General features: G+C 41.6%; 1 protein-coding gene across 5 annotated transcripts in view; it reads right to left on the bottom strand.

Annotated features, from left to right (window-relative positions):
- ADAMTSL4 (ADAMTS like 4) overlaps positions 1-19,137 on the bottom strand; it is a 318,711-nt gene that overhangs the window by 47,344 nt on the left and 252,230 nt on the right. For all 5 annotated transcript variants that reach the window (XM_068253243.1, XM_068253245.1, XM_068253241.1 and 2 more), the window contains exons 8-9: positions 1,588-1,792; positions 1,178-1,350 (exon numbers count right to left, since the gene is read on the bottom strand). In XM_068253243.1, coding sequence (XP_068109344.1) covers positions 1,178-1,350; positions 1,588-1,792 — 378 coding nt within the window. The remainder of the gene's footprint in view (positions 1-1,177; positions 1,351-1,587; positions 1,793-19,137) is intronic.

The raw sequence follows: 19,137 nt of genomic DNA, 5'->3' as shown, positions 1-19,137 counted from the left end.
TTGTAGACAACCTATAGATAACTATAGACAACAAATATAGCAAACACTCCCAATGCTGTACATGCATAGGCAAAGCAAGATGATGACATGCAATTGGGTGATCACATCACCAGTGTGGTGCACCTAGAGGGCTTAATGGATACCGTGCAGAACCATTAATCTGCTGCCAATATGGTAAAACCTGCAAGGACAAATGTGATCACAGTCCTGATGCACAGGGCTTATCTCATGAGTTATGTTTCTATATTACTTATTCACCTTAACATTATCACATTTTGTAAATACCTACTAAATAAAACAAGTACTTTAAATAAGGTGAAGGAAGTAATGCCAATCTTTAGTTATTCACCAATAATGTACTTTGATTAACTTTTTTTACAGATATTCTACTACTTAATTCGTATAGTAAAATATCTGTACTATTTACCAATATTTTACTATTATTTACTTGGTGGTGCCTAACCTTAACCTCCTCTCTGGTGGGTGCCTAATCTTGATAGTTTCCCTGGTGGGCAACTAACTTTAACCCTGCCGTGGGCAACTAACCCTAATACACCTCCCCCGGTAGGTGCCTAATTTTAATGGCTTGACGCACCCGGGGACACCTGCTATTTGTAAATGCGGTTTGTATACTGGGCGCCCTTTTAAACAGGACTTGTCTCCCACCCATTTCAACTGCTCCGCATTATTCTGCATCAACTCAGAATTATTTGCATTCCGTTGACCATAGCTATTGACAAATTTCCTGAGAAATAATTCACTTAACTGGTATGATCTTAGGAGGAAGGCTTGTAAAAGCAAAAAGCCTAAAGGCAGGTAATAAGCATGATTTATAAATACTGTTACAATTTTATTTCTGTGAAGTACCATAGTAGACAGATATATCATACAAAGTGCAGCAAACATGTAGATGATTTACGCTCTGTCAAGCACTTGTAGCATCAAAGGAAAGGTTGAATACTGTATGTGATATGCTTGTTGACAATTATCAGTAATTTCTTGAAAGATTAGTTGAGGAATACAGTTTCCTGTTGTAACATCCAATGGATTTCACGAAAGTTGTACTGCTGAAGGCAATCCCTTCAATACATTACTGATGGTTAACAAAAATAGTGTTGAATAAAGTAGTCAAACTTTTTTTGACATTAAGGATAAGTTTCATGGAGTCTCTACTTACATAAACATCAAGAGCTTCGGTGGTGGGACCTGAGGCTGTAAATGACTCTCCCTCTTGCTCATCGCGGCTAGGCTGATTGTAAGTAAACACTGTACCACCAGCTTCATATTTCCCTGGTGGATCTACTGCCCAGTTACCATTAATGACAGACTTCCCAGCACGGTTTCTTATAGCTGAAATTAGGGGCAGGGAAAAAAAAAAAGAGTCTTTTATTAACTGGAAATTAATGGACAATGCACACTATACACACACACTGTAATTCCAGCAGTACATTTTGACTTTCTATTTCTCCAGTACGCCATACATCTTACTCAATGCGGTTATTTTGAGCCTCTCTTTATAATGGTTAAATATCTGCATTATCTAGCTTACAGACACGCAACACAAAATTCTAAACACGCTATTGTTACCTAAATAGTTGGGACTCCACGTAAGTTCTCTGACACTGATCTGTGTGGCACCTTTAGGGATCTCCAAAATTTTATGGTAGCCAATAGGAATGTTAGTGTCCTTGAATGTCCCTGTAATGAACTTGCATGTTGAGCCATCTCCACCGCAAACCCCACAGGTGTCCAAAGTGCTGTTCGACCCCAGAATTCCATCACATCCAGGACTCTGCAAAGGAGATGAAGAGAATATGATATATAACTCTGAAACATTGTTCCAGAAGTCTTGTGGCTTGGTCAGATGCAACTTTCCAAACCTAAGCTATGCTGCCATGTTCTTTTAATAGGCAACTGAATTTCTCCTGGCAGTTATTCCAAACAAACCATACTCGTTCATTCTAGTTTTTTTAACTGTACTGTTACCAACTTTATCATTTAACATGCTAACTACAGTCTGTAGGGTCTAAGTTGCAGCTCTTAAAGAGAAACTCCAACCAATAATTTAACTTTATCCCAATCAGTAGCTGATACCCCCTTTTACATGAGAAATCTATTGCTTTTCACAACAGACCATCAGGGGGCGCTGTATGACTGATTTTGTGCTGAAACCCCTCCCACAAGAAGCTCTGAGGACCGCGGTACTTTTGACAGTTTGCCACAATGTAACAAAGTTCACAGACAGGAAATAGCTGTTACAGCTGTCTCTAACAGCCAAAACAGCTAGGAGCAGCTACATAACCTGCCCATAGTAAAAATGTCACCATGTAATAAATGTCAGAATGTAAATCGGGGAGAGGAAAGATTTTACAATGAGCAAACACTGACTAAATCATTTAAACATAATTATTGTAAAAATGAAGCACTCTTTTTATTACACTATTTTCACTGGAGTTCCTCTTTAAGTTGTTTACAGCACCTCATAGCATTGCATGGTCTGAAATTAGAGTGATTTTGCTTGATGGACTTAAAATTGTTTAGAAATGGCCTTATAACTCTTCAAAGATTGATAGCCAAAAACAAGAGCATTAGTAATGTCTTTCATTCATGGAATTGTGTTAGCACATACCTGAGTGTTCCAGACAAGCAAACTGCCAAAACTTCTGTACTTATAGAGATTGTGAGACTTGCTGATGATCGATTAACATAATGCATTTGATTAGCAGCACATGGCTGCTGCTTCACCTCTAAATTCCAATGTAAGTGGAAAGTGTGCCCTTAAAGTGGTCTGAAAGTCAGCATTCCTACTTTGCTCTATAAGATTTCTTACAGCTTTAAAGCTACTATCCCAGAAAAAAAATGTAGCAGAACATCATTGAAATGGTAAAACCCCACACTTTGTCCTGCTATGCAAAGGCTATTCAGCTTCAAATCCGCATCCAGACTGGAGATAACAATATTTGTTTACATTCCACTGTTGATACATTTGTGTGTAACAAGTAAAAAACAGTCTCTGAGAAGCTGTCTCTGCTTTAGACACACACACAGTTCCGAACAGCTCATTAGAAGATTTTAATATATAATAAAAAGCAGCTGGATTAAAATGCAATGGCAGCTTTCAGGGCAAGAAAAACTACACTTTGAAACTTATAATTCGTAGACAGACAATAATTACTGGCACACAAAAGCAAATATGATAACTGTATGAGTAATAAAAAGTGGGAAAACACACTTTTATTGAATGTTATGTCAGAGTTTAAGACCACTTTAATTTTTTATAGACTTTCTTCTACATTTTGACAGTCTTTTCTAAATAATTGCACTGTGTAATATGTATTTTTGTTGTTCATCTTGGATTACGGTATATGTACCTAATTTAAAGGTGTACAAAATTTAGTGGTGGATTTCGCTCAACCCACGCTGCAATGATAGTTCAAGAACCAGGCGACTTGAACCCAATAGCAATGTGAGCAAAAAGGAGGGGTTCCGCACAATACCCGTTGCAAAAAATGTCCAATCTTTATTGAAACAGGTTAAAAAGCCGTGTAGCTGGATGGCTTTTTAATAAAAAGCCATCCAGCTACACGGCTTTTTAACCTGTTTCAATAAAGATTGGACATTTTTTGCAACGGGTATTGTGCGGAACCCCTCCTTTTTAAAGTAAATGATCAAAGTAAATGACACCAAGCGCTAGGCTTTTATATACTAAGATTGCGCATACCCATAAAGGGGAGCCTCACAGTGGTTGAAATCTACAACAACCTCCAAAAAAAGATCCACCGTAGTCTGCTAATCGCAATCACTTTATTGAAAAATGTACGTACAAAATCTCCTTTTTTGGAGGTTATTGTGCGGATCCCCTCCTTTTTGCTTACATACCTAATTTAAACAATTGCTATGGAACAGATGTTTTAGTTATGCAGCCTTTTGACCCAGAGTACTCTGGTATACCAGGTGTTGTTTCTGCTCCCTTCATAACATAAACAAACATTCCACAGTGGTGCCCCTTGCCTTCAGTAAAGATGTCGCTATCTGTGATGAATTTAAGAATGTAAAACCGGGTCTGCATATTTTTTCCAAGTTAGTAATTAAAATGTGTTAAAGCCAAAAGATTAATATAATAGTCAGAAAATAAGATTTTGTTTTTAAAGAAATGAGTTGGCCGCATATGTAAAAACTAAAATATCAACAGTCTGTTAAAAACGTTTCTTCAATCTCCTCAGATTCCACCATTTCTTCTTATTGTCTTGCTCTGATATTTTAACATTCACAAGAAGTAAGGTACTTAGCCATAGATGGAATTTCAGTATTCTGAATGCTTTGAGTTTGGGTTCAATAGCTGAACAAAATAACATGACTTTGAATTCACCCAATAACTTTGTAAAGACTCCATGAAGACCTGCAAACGTCTTCACTTTTATTTCACGGAAGCTTAGTATTCCTATTGTCTGTCCAATGAATGAAAGACTTTTGAGCTCCATTGGAGGACATTGTTAAAGTGTCAATAAATGTTAGAAACATGACATAATGACTGAGGTTGAAAAAGCATGCAAGTCCATCAAGCTCAGTTCTTATCATACTGAATAAGTAAAACATGACAAAAGAATGTTCTAATTCTATTGAAAAAATCAAGGTCTCTCTTTGGATCAATGAACTATCTTTATTCCAAAACCCCTTGCCCATAACGTGACAATTAAAAATGGCGCACAGCGCCAGGGGAATGAAAAGGGCGCCTCATACACTTACATTATATAACGCTATTTAGCGTTATAAGTGTTAAAAAATGGCGCAGGCAGTGGACCTTACACTTATAACGCTAAATAGCGTTATAAGTGTTCACAAATGCAGAGGGAGGAGAGAGGCAGCGGGGCTCGGGGCAGAGAGAGGCAGCGGGGGTCGGGGCAGAGAGAGGCAGCGGGGGTCGGGGCTGAGAGAGGCAGCGGGGGTCGGGGCTGAGAGAGGCAGCGGGGGTCGGGGCTGAGAGAGGCAGCGGGGGTGGGGGCTGAGAAAGGCAGCGGGGGTCTGGGCTGAGAGAGGCAGCGGGGGTCGGGTTAGGTCGGGGCAGAGAGAGGCAGCGGGGCACTGGAGGGCAAAGGCATCAGGGGTGGATGTGTGCAGAGACATACATTACCTTGTCCTGGGCAGCCGATCGCTCCTTCCCTCCGCTCCTGCACTTCTTCCATGTGTTTGCTGTAGTCCTGCAGCCGGCCAATCACCATATAGCTTCAGTCTCCGCATGGTGATTGGCCGGCTGCAGGACTACAGCAAACACATGGAAGAAGTGCAGGAGCGAAGGGAAGGAGCGATCGGCTGCCCAGGACAAGGTAATGTATGTCTCTGCACACATCCACCCCTGATGCCTTTGCCCTCCAGTGCCCCGCTGCCTCTCTCTGCCCCGACCTAACCCGACCCCCGCTGCCTCTCTCAGCCCAGACCCCCGCTGCCTCTCTCAGCCCAGACCCCCGCTGCCTCTCTCAGCCCCGACCCCCGCTGCCTCTCTCAGCCCCGACCCCCGCTGCCTCTCTCAGCCCCGACCCCCGCTGCCTCTCTCAGCCCCGACCCCCGCTGCCTCTCTCAGCCCCCACCCCCGCTGCCTCTCTCAGCCCAGACCCCCGCTGCCTCTCTCAGCCCAGACCCCCGCTGCCTCTCTCAGCCCAGACCCCCGCTGCCTCTCTGCCCAGACCCCCGCTGCCTCTCTCAGCCCAGACCCCCGCTGCCTCTCTCAGCCCAGACCCCCGCTGCCTCTCTCTGCCCTGACCCCCGCTGCCTCTCTCTGCCCTGACCCCCGCTGCCTCTCTCTGCCCCGACCTAAGCCGATCTCAGCTGCCTCTCTCTGCCCCGACCCCGCTGCCTCTCTCTCTCTGCCCTGACCCCCGCTGCCTCTCTCTGCCCCGACCCCCGCTGCCTTTACTAGCAGCCCCTGTGTGTTTTTTCATGGCGCACCGCTCTGCAATAAATGTATCATAAAACGCTATTTACTGTTTTAATGTATTTACATTAAAACGGTAAATATCGTTTTATGATACATTTATCGGCAGAACGGTGCGCCATTTTTCTCCCTGCGCCATTTTCAGATGGACCCTGCCCATAAAGCCTTTATTTCACCAAAAATAAACTCGACCCATCTCTAAACTGAAACTGGTAGGAACTGGGATTCTCATTCTTCCACTCTGGATACAGTCTTTATTCAAGGAAAATGTTTTCAGTAAAATAGAAAAACAGATTTTGTCTTAATAGGCTTTGACATAAAGTTTAAAATGTAATCTGCTAATCTTGATTTATACTTTAAAACAAATCTGGTCAATTATAAATAGTAAAACATTTAGGATATCTCTATGCAGTTTTCTAGCTTATTCTGTTCTGAGAATACCAAACATAACAAAACAAAAAAACATCAAGGTAGGAGTTTTTCATCATTATGAAAAGCACTTAAAGGACACCCGAGGAGAAAACAAACTTATGAAATAAACAATTATATCGTATCCCCTTCTCCTAAAAATGACTTTTTAAGATATTCCACAGTTTTATTTTATATTTAAATCTACATTTTAAGTAATTTGCTAATTTAGTAGTGCATTGTGGGTAACCACAAATGTTCATTTATAACTGAATTATTGCAAATTTCCTTCTGTTTTAAGAAGGCAATTACATCAAGTTTTTACTGTTTTATTGTTTTTGCTCAATGTTACATTTATTGAAGCATGCCAGAGCTAAAATCTATGAACTATTGACTCTTTTTATCTCTTTCCTGCTGTCAGAAGCCTTTTATGCTTATGTTATATAGTTGCAATTTCTTATCAGTGAGGGTCACACTGTAGTTTGACCTAATCCTGACTCAGCCAGGAACTGCCACTTACATACTTAATGTTTAACTCTTTCAGCCAGAAAAAGAAAAAAAGGAACACAGCCTAGTTTTTTTGTGTGCTTGGCACTGTACATAGTTATAGTAGGCATTACTAATCTGACAGTTCTGACAGATTTTGAACTAGTCAAACTCTCCATGGGGAATTCTCAGTATGTGTAACAAAAAATACACTCCCTTGAAAGGATCTATACAAGGATGTTGGCAAGCCTATCTCCTGACGTGCCACGTACTCTAGCAGTTGGACTGTGCCACTGCCATCCAATAGGTGCTTTTGAAAATGACTCGTCCAAAACCTATCATATCTGACTTTTACTACCTACTGCTGTCTACTCTACTGCAATTGACAGCCACATAGGAAAAAAACTATTTGCAGTTAATTTTACTCTCGGACAAATGTACATCATATACTGCATGTATGCACATATGAGTATTTTAAATTTTACAGTTTTTCACAGTAGCGGTCCTTTTTTCCTTGTATCAGTGGGTCTCCTCCCACCAATAGCTATTACAATGAAACACAGGAGCTTTCATGGAAAAATGTACCATGTTGTGTTTTGGAAAAAGCAATGCAACACACATACCGTATATTCCGGCGTATAAGACAATTTGGCGTATAAGACAACCCCCCAACTTTTCCAATTAAAGTACAGAGTTTGGGATATACTCGCTGTATAAGACTACCCCTCTTCCAACGCACACCAAATATAACATCATATACTGGTGCTACAGTAAATATATATATATATATATATATATATATATATATATATATATATATATACACACACACACACACACACACACACACACACACACACACACACACACACACACCTGGGTTGTATATATACTGTATATCTTCATTAAACCATTCAAATGATCCTAGCCATGTAAATACAGGTCTATTTTAGGAGGCTTGGTTAAAGAGTAACTGTTAGCCCCCAAATTGAAATTTAAATCTGTATTGCAATGTTTTATTTAGTATTTTAGTGAACCAAAAAGCCAATGCAGAACTTTAAAATCAATCTAATTTTTTTACAATGTAACCTTTTTCCCCGCTCCGGACGCAAAGCCGCATATCTGATACTGCTTAGCATGCAGAGCATGCCTATGTCTGCCCGACCCCCCTCTCCCCACCAGGACCAGGTGCCAATATATTCTCCCCACCAAACAGCTGACCACTCTGACATGGAGAGAGAGCGGCAGCACTTCCAGCACCGTCACCGCAGAGCAGCCGCCGCCGAGTCACATGTGAGAGAATCACATGTGAGAGATGCACGGCGGCGGCTGCTCTGCGGTGACGGCGCTGGAAGTGCTGCCGCTCTCTCTCCGTGTCAGAGCGGTCAGCTGTTTGGTGGGGAGAATATATTGGCACCTGGTCCTGGTGGGGAGAGGGGGGTCGGGCAGACATAGGCATGCTCTGCATGCTAAGCAGTATCAGATATGCGGCTTTGCGTCCGGAGCGGGGAAAAAGGTTACATTGTAAAAAAATTAGATTGATTTTAAAGTTCTGCATTGGCTTTTTGGTTCACTGAAATACTAAATAAAACATTGCAATACAGAATTAAATTTTAATTTGGGGGCTAACAGTTACTCTTTAATGACGTAGTTTTGGTGGTGTACATTTGAAAAAGCGCCCGTTGAAAAAGTAACATGTTGGTAAGTTTACGGATATTCTACTACTACATTCATATAATAAATTATCAGTAACATTTAATAATATTTTACTATCACCTAATCTCTCTCACAGAACCACCCCTCTGTGGTGGTGCCAAACATTAAACCCGCCAACATCCTGTTGAAAAGGGCGCTGGGGCCTTTAAATGAAAACTGTGGTTACAAATAGCGGGCGTCAGTTTTCATAGAGGGCTGGCCCTTTTCAACTGGCCACATCGTGCGCCCTTTTTAACTGTGTTGGTCCTGGCGTACTTAAGATGACCATGCATTGACTGAAACTAAATCAGTAATGGTGGAAAAAAGTGTAATTGTTAGGCTGTGTACTTATGTACTATCAAACAAGCATTAAGTGTTTCTTCCTGACACGTCTGATCAAACAATTTATAAGCTAAGTCATCACTATTTTGTATGTATTGTATTTCAACTTAAATTACAACTCTCTTCACATCTACAGAAATATGCCAACAGGTGGGAGCAGCTTGGCCAATTGCAGAAGATTATGTTGATGAGTCTCACAAACTGACTGTATGCACGTAGTCTATTTCTTCTGAGCAAAGACACCTTGAAATTCTATACTATTATTGCTAGAACATTTAGTCCTGACAGTGAGTTCCATAATAAGACAGCTGGTTGCTTTTGGCCATTTCTGTCTAATATTCAAGCCAACATCCAATTGGCATTGTTCAGTGGTTACCACATGTTCATAATACCACAATGGAAGAAGTAAAATTAATTCATAGATCAGTAACTAAGGTTGTCTATCACAATAGCTCTTGGTGACACGTTTCAAAACTCATGTTTGTTTTCTAGAAACAGATTTTCTATGGCAATTTACTACGTGCTAATCAAAAGTCTAAAATAACAAATTAGTGTCAGGGAAATGACAAGATTCATCTAGTTTCTGGGTTTAATGTGCATGACAAATGAAAAACGTTCCTACTCGGAGCTATGCTCAAAGCCTAATCTGTTTTTTTATTTTTGGGTAGCTGATTTATTGTTGATCTCAAGCATTGTTGAAATCAGTCAATCAGCAGTTTCTATCCCTTATGGAAACTCGGGTAGTATGATCTCATGGCTAACTGCAATAGCTATTAACATTATGGACAATGCAGCAGGTGGAAGTTAAAAGGCATGCAAGCAAAGAATGTAACTATAGAAGAGACCTTTATCCACTGATCTGCCGGTACTAGAAGCAAACAAAAGGGAGGATATGGGATTTCGTTGCATTCAGAATCTCAGGACACTAGACATTAGTATAACTAATGGAGAGATACACCCAGTCACCGACTGACTTGTTACATCTATGGAGCATAGCTCTCCACTGTGCTTTTTCAGATAGACAGTCCACTTTATTAGAAGTTGGAGTCCATGGTATGTACGGTTGAACAACCATGGCTTGAGATGCTTAATCTTGTCCTAAAGGTACAATATATAATTCTGGTAATAATTCAATGACCTCATAGTTCAACCTCTTGGGATACCAGGTGGGAAACATATACAAAAGAGCTAATTGTAATTTATGTTGATTGTTTGTAGGGATGGTTCACATAAACGACAGGCTGTGTTGAGGCGGCTGGGAAGCCGCGTCATCCTGTGATGTCTCGTTCGGGGGCGGCGGTACGGCGATAGTCGGCTTCCCTTCACTTGAATGGAAGCGTTTAGCCGACGAGTCCCGAACACTTGGCGGTAAACGCTGCCAAGCGTCCATAAGAACCAGCCCTTACTCTAGAACTCAATTGTTTCATTTGTCATTGGCATTGCGCCATGGTTATTATTGATCTTAACAAAACATTGTTCAATGCTGCTTGCAAAGGTAATATTGGCGTATTTACGTACACTCACCTAAAGGATTATTAGGAACACATGTTCAATTTCTCATTAATGCAGTTATCTAATCAACCAATCACATGGCAGTTGCTTCAATGCATTTAGGGGTGTGGCCCTGGTCAAGACAATCTCCTAAACTCCAAACTGAATGTCAGCATGGGAAAGAAAGGGGATTTAAGCAATTTTGAGCGTGGCATGGTTGTTGGTGCCAGACGGGTCGGTCTGAGTATTTCACAATCTGCTCAGTTACTGGGATTTTCACGCACAACCATTTCTAGGGTTTACATAGAATGGTGTGAAAAGGGAAAAACGTCCAGTATGCGGCAGTCCTGTGGGCAAAAATGCCTTGTTGATGCTAGAGGTCAGAGGAGAATGGGCCGACTGATTCAAGCTGATAGAAGAGCAACGTTGACTGAAATAACCACTCGTTACAACCGAGGTATACAGCGAAGCATTTGTGAAGTCACAACCCGCACAACCTTGAGGCAGATGGGCTACAAAAGCAGAAGACCCCAACGGCTACTCATCTCCACTACAAATAGGAAAAAGAGGCTACAATTTCCACAAGCTCCCTAAAATTGGACAGTTGAAGACTGGAAAAATGTTGCCTGGTCTGATGAGTCTCAATAGAGTCAGAATTTGGCGTAAACAGAATGAGATCATGGATCCATCATGTCTTATTACCACTGTGCAGGCTGGTAGTGGTGATGTAATGGTGTGGGGGATGTTTTCTTGGCACACTTTAGGCCCCTTAGTGCCAATTGGGCATCGTTAAAATGCCACGGGCTACCTAAGCATTGTTTCTGACCATGTCCATCCCTTCATGACCACCATGTACCCATCCTCTGATGGCTACTTCCAGCAGGATAATGCACCATGTCACAAAGCTCGAATAATTTCAAATTGGTTTCTTGAACACGACAAAGAGTTCACTGTACTAAAATGACCCCCACAGTCACCAGATCTCAACCCAATACAGCATCTTTGGGATGTGATGGAACGGGAGTTTTGTGCCCTGGATGTGCATCCCACAAATCTCCATCAACTGCAAGATGCTATCCTATCAATATGGGCCAACATTTCTAAAGAATCCTTTCAGCACCTTGTTGAATTAATGCCACGTACAATTAAGGCAGTTCTGAAGGCCAAAGGGGGTCAAACACTGTATTAGTATGGTGTTCCTAATAATAATAAGTGAGTGTATTAGGCTGTCGTATTGGTCACTCTGTATTTCCCCTTCCGAACAGTCTACTGTCAGATATGATAGCAGATGAGTCATCATAAAACGAACAGCTGATCTATTGTGCAGATGGAATTGAGTGCTCTAAATAAACTCTAGAATTGCACACCAGGACCCTCGCCTGCAACCGCTGGGTTTTGGGCATGGCGCCTGCTTTGGTTACCGCCTCCACTTATGCAACTTTACCAAACCTATTCGGTTGGTGGCGTGGATAGTGCTTCCCACTAAGTCTCTGCACCCTCAGACAGCACTGATCATAGATCAACTGTTGGTTTTGTGAGGAATTAGCTGCTATCCTGCTTGACAGTAGACTTTTCTGCGGGGAAAATACAGAATCGGCACGCATCAAAGGCCTAATAATTAAAGAGATAGAAGGTAGAAAACCGAGAGCCCAATATAGTGTAGCTTGTATTGGAGGAGTGCGAATGATAATGATGAAACGTAAGTATTGTACTTACAAACCAGGGTTACCTCAAAGGCAACCACTGAAAAGGCAGGTGGGGAGACCAAGCCTGTCCCCACTCAGGATTAAGACGTCGCTCTCTGTGGATAGAGGAAAAAAAGAGGGTGTACCACCCTTCCACCAAGGGTGGATTCTTGATGTGTAGAGCTGTACAGAGGCGCCAGTAGGATAAAAGTCACTAAAACGTTTAAAACGTTCGGGATGCGGTGGTGGACCAGCCAACCCAAAACAGACACAGGTACTGTCGATTCAAGTAATAAATACTTTATTTATATACTCCAAAGACAAGTTGCAACGCGTTTCACGGGCAAAATCCCGCTTCCTCAGGCAATAAACAACAGGAGTGATACACGAGTCCAAAATACGCTTCACAGAGGTGCCAAGCGTATTTTGGACTCTGTGCTGTGTATCACTCCTGTTGTTTATTGCCTGAGGAAGCGGGATTTTGCCTGTGAAACGCGTTGCAACTTGTCTTTGGAGTATATAAATAAATTATTTATTACTTGAATCGACAGTACCTGTGTCTGTTTTGGGTTGGCTGGTCCACCACCGCATCCCGAACGTTTTAAACGTTTTAGCGACTTTTATCCTACTGGCGCCTCTGTACAGCTCTACACATTAATAATTAAAGAGGAACTGCAGTGAAAATAACGTAATGAAAAAAGTGCTTAATTTTTACAATAATTATTTCTAAATAATTTAGTCAGTGTTTGCCCATTGTAAAACCTTTCCTCTCCCTGATTTACATTTTGCCATTTATCACATGGCAACATCTTTACTGCTTGGCAGTTGGAAACAGCTGTTATTTCCCACAATGCAACAAGGCTCCCGCAGTGTAATGTCAGCACCCTGGTGCTGATATCACACTGTGGGAGGAGTTTCACCACAAAAATCAGCCATACAGAGCCCCCTGATGATCCATTTGAGAATAGAAAAATATTTCTCATGGGAAAGGAGGTATCAGCTACTGATTGGGATGAAGTTCAATCCTTAGTTACAGTTCCTCTTTAAATAGACTCTGAAGCGAGTCTAAATTCACTTTTTTAACTTGTATCCAGGTTAAGCACTATAAGCCCTGCTAAACCAGTGACAAATCGAGGGGTTTATACCCCCTAAATCCCCTCTGCTGTGTCCGGGTAGCGCTTCCTCATAGAGTCAGAGCTTATGGCTGTAGCTCTGCCTCTTGGCGCGTCAATCCCCGCCTCTCCCCGCCCCTCTCAATCTTCCTTTGCTGAGAGGGGCAGGAAGAAGCGGAGATCCGCAGGCAGATTGACGCGCATGGAGGCAGAGCTACATCTCAATGCTCTGCCTCCATGAGCAGCAAAATCCATGACCAAGAAAGTCGTGGATTTTGCAGAGGGGATTTGGGGGGTATAAACCCCTCGTTTTGCTGCGGGGATGCGGCGGTTTAGCAGGGCCTATAGTGCTTAACATGGATACAAGTTAAAAAAGTGAATTTAGACTCCCTTCAGAGTCTCTTTAAGAACCATATAGGCTGATGTTGTATTTTCCTAGTGCATACAATAATGTCCTTGGAAACTAAAAGAAACCTGCAAGTTTAAATCATATTGAGTTGAGAAAACTTTGTAAGTCCACCAAAATTCTGCAAAACTGTAATAGTGCAATCATTAATATTCCACTCCAAGACTAAAGGCACTGATGACTGGTTCTCATGTAATTAAAGAAGACATTCCAGATGTACATAACTTGTGGCTATATTTACCGCTGATGTGTGCTTGACGTGCTGGCGTACTGCTGTGATGTTTTCAATGTAATGATAACAGGTTTGCTTGATTAGCAAACAGACCTACCAAATGTTTTATAGTTAGAAATGATCTAAAGGAGGCACTGAGCTAAGCTGACCCAGATCATCTGTCAGATCTCACACCAGACATCCATATGTTTACAGATATTATGCCAGCAAGTCTTCATGCCACCAATGCTGTGTTCACCTCCCAAGAGATACCATATGATATCTGTAGAATATATGCATGTATATGTACTGAAATATTTCAGTGGCTGCCAAGCTAACTCTTCTCCAGTGGTTGTCCAAAAATAATAAAAAAAATAAGTTATGGCCTTTACTGTCTGAAGACTGTTTATAGCAATGCGGAACAATTTTATAGAAGTCTGAGGCCAGCATACATGGTAATCACGAGGCAGAGAAACTCGTGCCTGAACTGCAGATTACAACAGAAGCAGCTCAATAACCTGAGATAACTCAGAAATGCTCACTAATACATAGGCTCCTTATTAAAATGAACCCGAGGTGAAAATAAACTGATGAAATAAACAACTGTATTTATCCTCCTCCTCCTAAAAATAACATGTTTAGATATCCCATGGTTTTATTTTATATTTAAACATTTACAAAGTAGAATGAATGTTTTTTGGTCTCTGCTCAGTGGCAGCCTGTTAAGTGTCCAAAAAATGAAAATACACAAACTATTGACCTTCTATCTCCTTCTGCTCTAAGAAGTTGTATTCTGCCAGGAAACTTTTATGACCGTAATTAGCTTATCTGTGATATTTACTATATTCCCAACAAGGTACCGACAAGAAAGAAGCTGTCACTTCCATGCCTGAAAAAATAAGTAAACAGCCTGGTTATTACTATGTTTTGTACTGTACAGACACATGCTTATCTCTTTATGTCACATGTTGCCACGGGTACACTTTAAGGTGGCCATACACATTTGTTTGTGGTAGATCAGCTTTACAGTTGGTATCGTCTAGAAATCGATGGTTTACCTACGCTTCCATTTTACACAAATCATTTTTTAAGAAGATTGCAGCAGAAATCTAACACAGATCCGTCCCCTGCAGTTGTCAGCCTTGTACTGCACAATATGATACAAAGCTAAGGAAAACGACAAAAGTGCTCTGCTCATGCCTTCCCCCAACACTTCCGACATGTCCGATTGATTGATATTTCCACTGTCGCTATAGCCTGCAATTATTATAGCTTCTATAGATTTTCATTAGCTTTGATATTTACATAGACTCTTATGCCTAATCTATGCTCAATATTGGATTGTGTATGGGCACCTTTACAGAAAATAAGGAAGATCAAGACAGCCGGCACTCTATACTACTGGCAAACACACACTTAGAAGGCCTTTAAGTCCGGAATGTGCTCTATGGCCATTTCAAACCGCAATTTTCCAGAAGAATAGAGCTAGGCACCATTGCTTCGACTTAAAGGGACTCCGAGCAGTGCAGAAACTATGGAAAGATGCATACCATTTTGAAGCTCTTTCTCCTCTTTCCAACGATATATAAACCGCCGCCCCATATGCCTTTTAGTTTTCGCTATTTTTGCGATCGAAATTGCGGCCGCTGCGATTTCGATCGCAAAAATATCGAAAACTAAAAGGCGTAGGGCGGCATTTTATGTGTCGTTGGAAAGAGGAGAAAGAGAGCTTCAAAATGGTATGCATCTTTCCATAGTTGCTTGTATTACACAGGACGACTTTTCCTCAAAGTCGGCAGCTGAATGGAGCTGCCGACTTTGGGGAAAAGTCGTCCTGTATAATACAAGTAACTATAGAAATTGCGTTTGCCGCGGTTTCGATCGCAAAAATAGCGAAAACTAAAAGACGTAGGGCGGCGGTTTATATATTGTTGGAAAGAGGAGAAAGAGAGCTTCAAAATGGTATGCATCTTTCCATAGTTACTGCACTGCTCGGAGTCCCTTTAAATGTAAACCCTCAGGAATATACATATTAACATACTACATATTAACATACATTAGGAGTGTGAAAGATCAGCCTGACAGCCGTTTCATGGGTCACTCTGCTTCGTCAGAGGCCAAAGAGATAAATGTATCTTTTGGCCTGTGACGAAGTGTAGAGACCCGTGAAATGGCTGTCAGGCCGACCTTAGTCACCCCCAGTGTGCAAGTACTTGCTATTCCTAAAGAATTACATTAAAGTTGTTGCAATTTATGAAACTGTTGCCTAGCTCTATCTCTAAAAAATTGTGTACCCTTAGAGAAGCACAGTTCCAAATGGCACCGACCCTTTTACCAGTCCACAACTTTCTCTAAATATAAAAACATTTGAATGTGCTGCGGCAGAAAGGCAAGCTAATTTGAAGCAAGGGGCAACTGCAGGATAATTGCCAGTATTTAGTGAACCGGTAAGAGCTTCTGGGCACCTGTACCAGTTCAATGAGAAGACAATTTTCTTTCAGCCCAGATTGGCTGTTGACTATGCACTTCCTAGTGTGATGAAGAAGTAATCTGCTTAATTCCTGACTAGTATTTATCTAATTTAACGCAAATGTCTGTCATTTAATTATATTTACAACTAAGTATCGGTTTGCCGTCCCTTATTTGAAAAAATCCCAGAGGCACTAGTTGCTTGTTATCCGTGACGCAGTCTACCTCACATAAAACTGACTGGTTTAATCAGCCAACCTCTCCTCATCTGCCTGGCTTCTCATGTTATTTGCTTCATGTAGGCTCTCAGATGCTGAGCCTCACAGAGTTGGCTACAGAGGCAGTTCATGTGAGTTTAGCTACATGTGGAACAATGCCCTGGATATGTGCAGAGAACAGGTTCTCCATGCCAGATAAATCCCTGGAATGACTCTAGAAAGTGACCTCGTTTATGAAGAGACCAGACATGCCGCCTCTTGGCACAGGCAACCAATTATAGCCGCACACTGTGTGAGAGGCGCTGGTCTGTGGGAGACATACATTCTGGTGACAAGCAATGGGTATTCTGCACAATGACTAGGAGGAGAGTCATTAAAAAACAACTGTAGTCAGCAAATTATTTTGAAAACTGAATCAGTACAACTGCTACTATCAATGAAATATTACAGCTGAAAGTAATGTCACTTTAGTTTCTTAAAACATGATCCTGCGACGCACAGATTTTCCCTTTGAGAAACACTGGGCTTAGAGCTTGAGTCCTGAGAAAAAAGTGACCTGTATTTTCAAAGTCTCAAAATAACGATTAGCCAAGATGGTAACCATTTTAAGTTGACCGGGCACCATTTTTAGCACCCATGGCATCTCAATAGCACATTAAACATGCATATCAACAGTGTGACTCATAATTAAAAAAAATTTTTACCTCCTATTTTTACATTTAAAGGTTTAGCAGAGGCCATTATTATCTTACTTCCTCCAATTTCCTACACCTGCCGAACCGCAGAAATTTCAGGAAGGTAAGGATTGCTGTAATTATTTTCTTGCACACATTAGCAGAGAACAAAGAAAAGTTGTAATCAGCAGGGGGTGCAAAGATTGGAAACTTCAAAGAGTTTAGAGAAGCCACAGTTTCTATCTTCACACCTTCCTCTGGATAAATAAGGGCAGCTAGAAGGGGAGGGAGGATACATGGCAGCTCCTATAGCTATTAGAAACCAGAACAAACTGTAGAAAAAAAGTGGCGCTTGGTTCCCTTTAACCACACTATCAACTATGAAATATGTAATGACGGCAGCCTCCAATGAAAACTAAGTACTCCTGGGCCGCGGCTTAACTTCTGATTGGAGGAAGCTAGTGAGGTGGAGAGCGGCGGGGGGAGCTACGCTACGGAGGAGGCAATGCTGGAAAAAATGATTGACAGGCTGCCAGGTATATATCAGGTTAGCGACAAGCAGATTGTCGGCGGCGGCAATACAAGGGCACAGAGACATGTCATTGTGCACAGAACATGCCTTTGTGTCCTTTTAAGATTTAACTAATCCGCCTCGTGTTCTCTTTAAGTGCGGAGCTTGTGGTAACGCGCTGCTGCCCTTGCATCGGCTCAGATACTTCGGGCACACCACAACAGACCGTACTAAGTGTAAAAGTCTCTATAGACCTTCATTGCTTTTGCAGCCCCTTGCGGTAAAACAGGGGTAGACCACGCAGGAATTAAACTTTAGAAGTTCCTAAAATGAAATTTCTACATTATGTTTAAAGTAAAATGAAAAGGCTCCTTACTTTTCGTTACAGTGACAGTGCCTTACTTCCATGACTAAACGCAAGCGGCTGAACCATGAAGTCACATGATGGTAATGTGATGGTCTACTGGCATAAAACAAACTATTCATCAAAGTGGTCTTTATTCTAAAAATACCCTCAATCAGTACGCATGGCAGATTCTACTGAATGTTTTTCAGAAATATGCTGATATTATTAATAAAATGAAACAGTTAGAGTTTAGCACTGTTCAGAGCCAGACATTCACCATTTTGTGCGGCCTCTGGGGACCTGGGCACACATGGAGTTAAGAAGAGTCTTGTAGGATTTGGAAAGCATCCCATTGTTTCTCAGTACAGTGGAGTACTTTGTCTGGAACCTGACCAGTGGTTCTGGCTGCACATCATTCAGCCTCTTGCATGTGGTCTCAATAGCTGATCTAGACAATCCCTGCATGCTTGGAGTGGTGTTCTGTCTCCTATGGATCTGTCTGTGACCGTGTTACCTACAACTCCTTCCCAGCTTGAACTCCTAACGGAGGAATTAATCACACATCTGTGCTGTAAAAGGGTCTATCGCCTCTAGCCTGGTGTTTCGTCTGCAATCAGCTCGAGGCAGTAAATCCATGTACAGCTCTGCCACTGTTCTTTACACTTAAAAGCAGTCATTTAATCCATAAACTGTAATTGATCTCTAGCTGGCGACCACCAGCTTTCCACGTTTTGTATTTTTACAGCTTCAACAATTTGTAAGGAAAGGTTAGTTGAAGGTCACGTACTGCTTTTAAGGTCAGACAATTTTAAACACACCTTTACTGTGCTATGAAAAAGCTGCAAGGCCAATGACACAGGGCAGTTTCTAAGTTATCCAGTTGCTAGGGAGACCATACCCAAATGCATTCAAATTAAGAAGAATGGTCTATCTTGGAATAGGATAGATGTTGCTCAGCTACAGACACTACTTGTTTAGTGCTGAACAGCAGTAATTGTGACGTTACATGTGGAATCACCCCATGTGTCATCAGCCTCACCTAAAGGAAACCTTTAATTAAAAAAAACAGCACCTGGTACTTATCTGAGGAAGAGAGGGTAGCCTTTGGATTCTAATGAGGCTTCCTCCGTCCTCCTAAGCCTCGGCAGTCTAGC

The sequence above is a fragment of the Hyperolius riggenbachi genome, chromosome 9 (genome assembly GCF_040937935.1).
Source record: "Hyperolius riggenbachi isolate aHypRig1 chromosome 9, aHypRig1.pri, whole genome shotgun sequence".
NCBI lineage: Eukaryota > Metazoa > Chordata > Amphibia > Anura > Hyperoliidae > Hyperolius > Hyperolius riggenbachi.
Note: the sequence above shows the minus strand (reverse complement) of the source record. Positions and strands in the feature narration are given on the sequence as shown.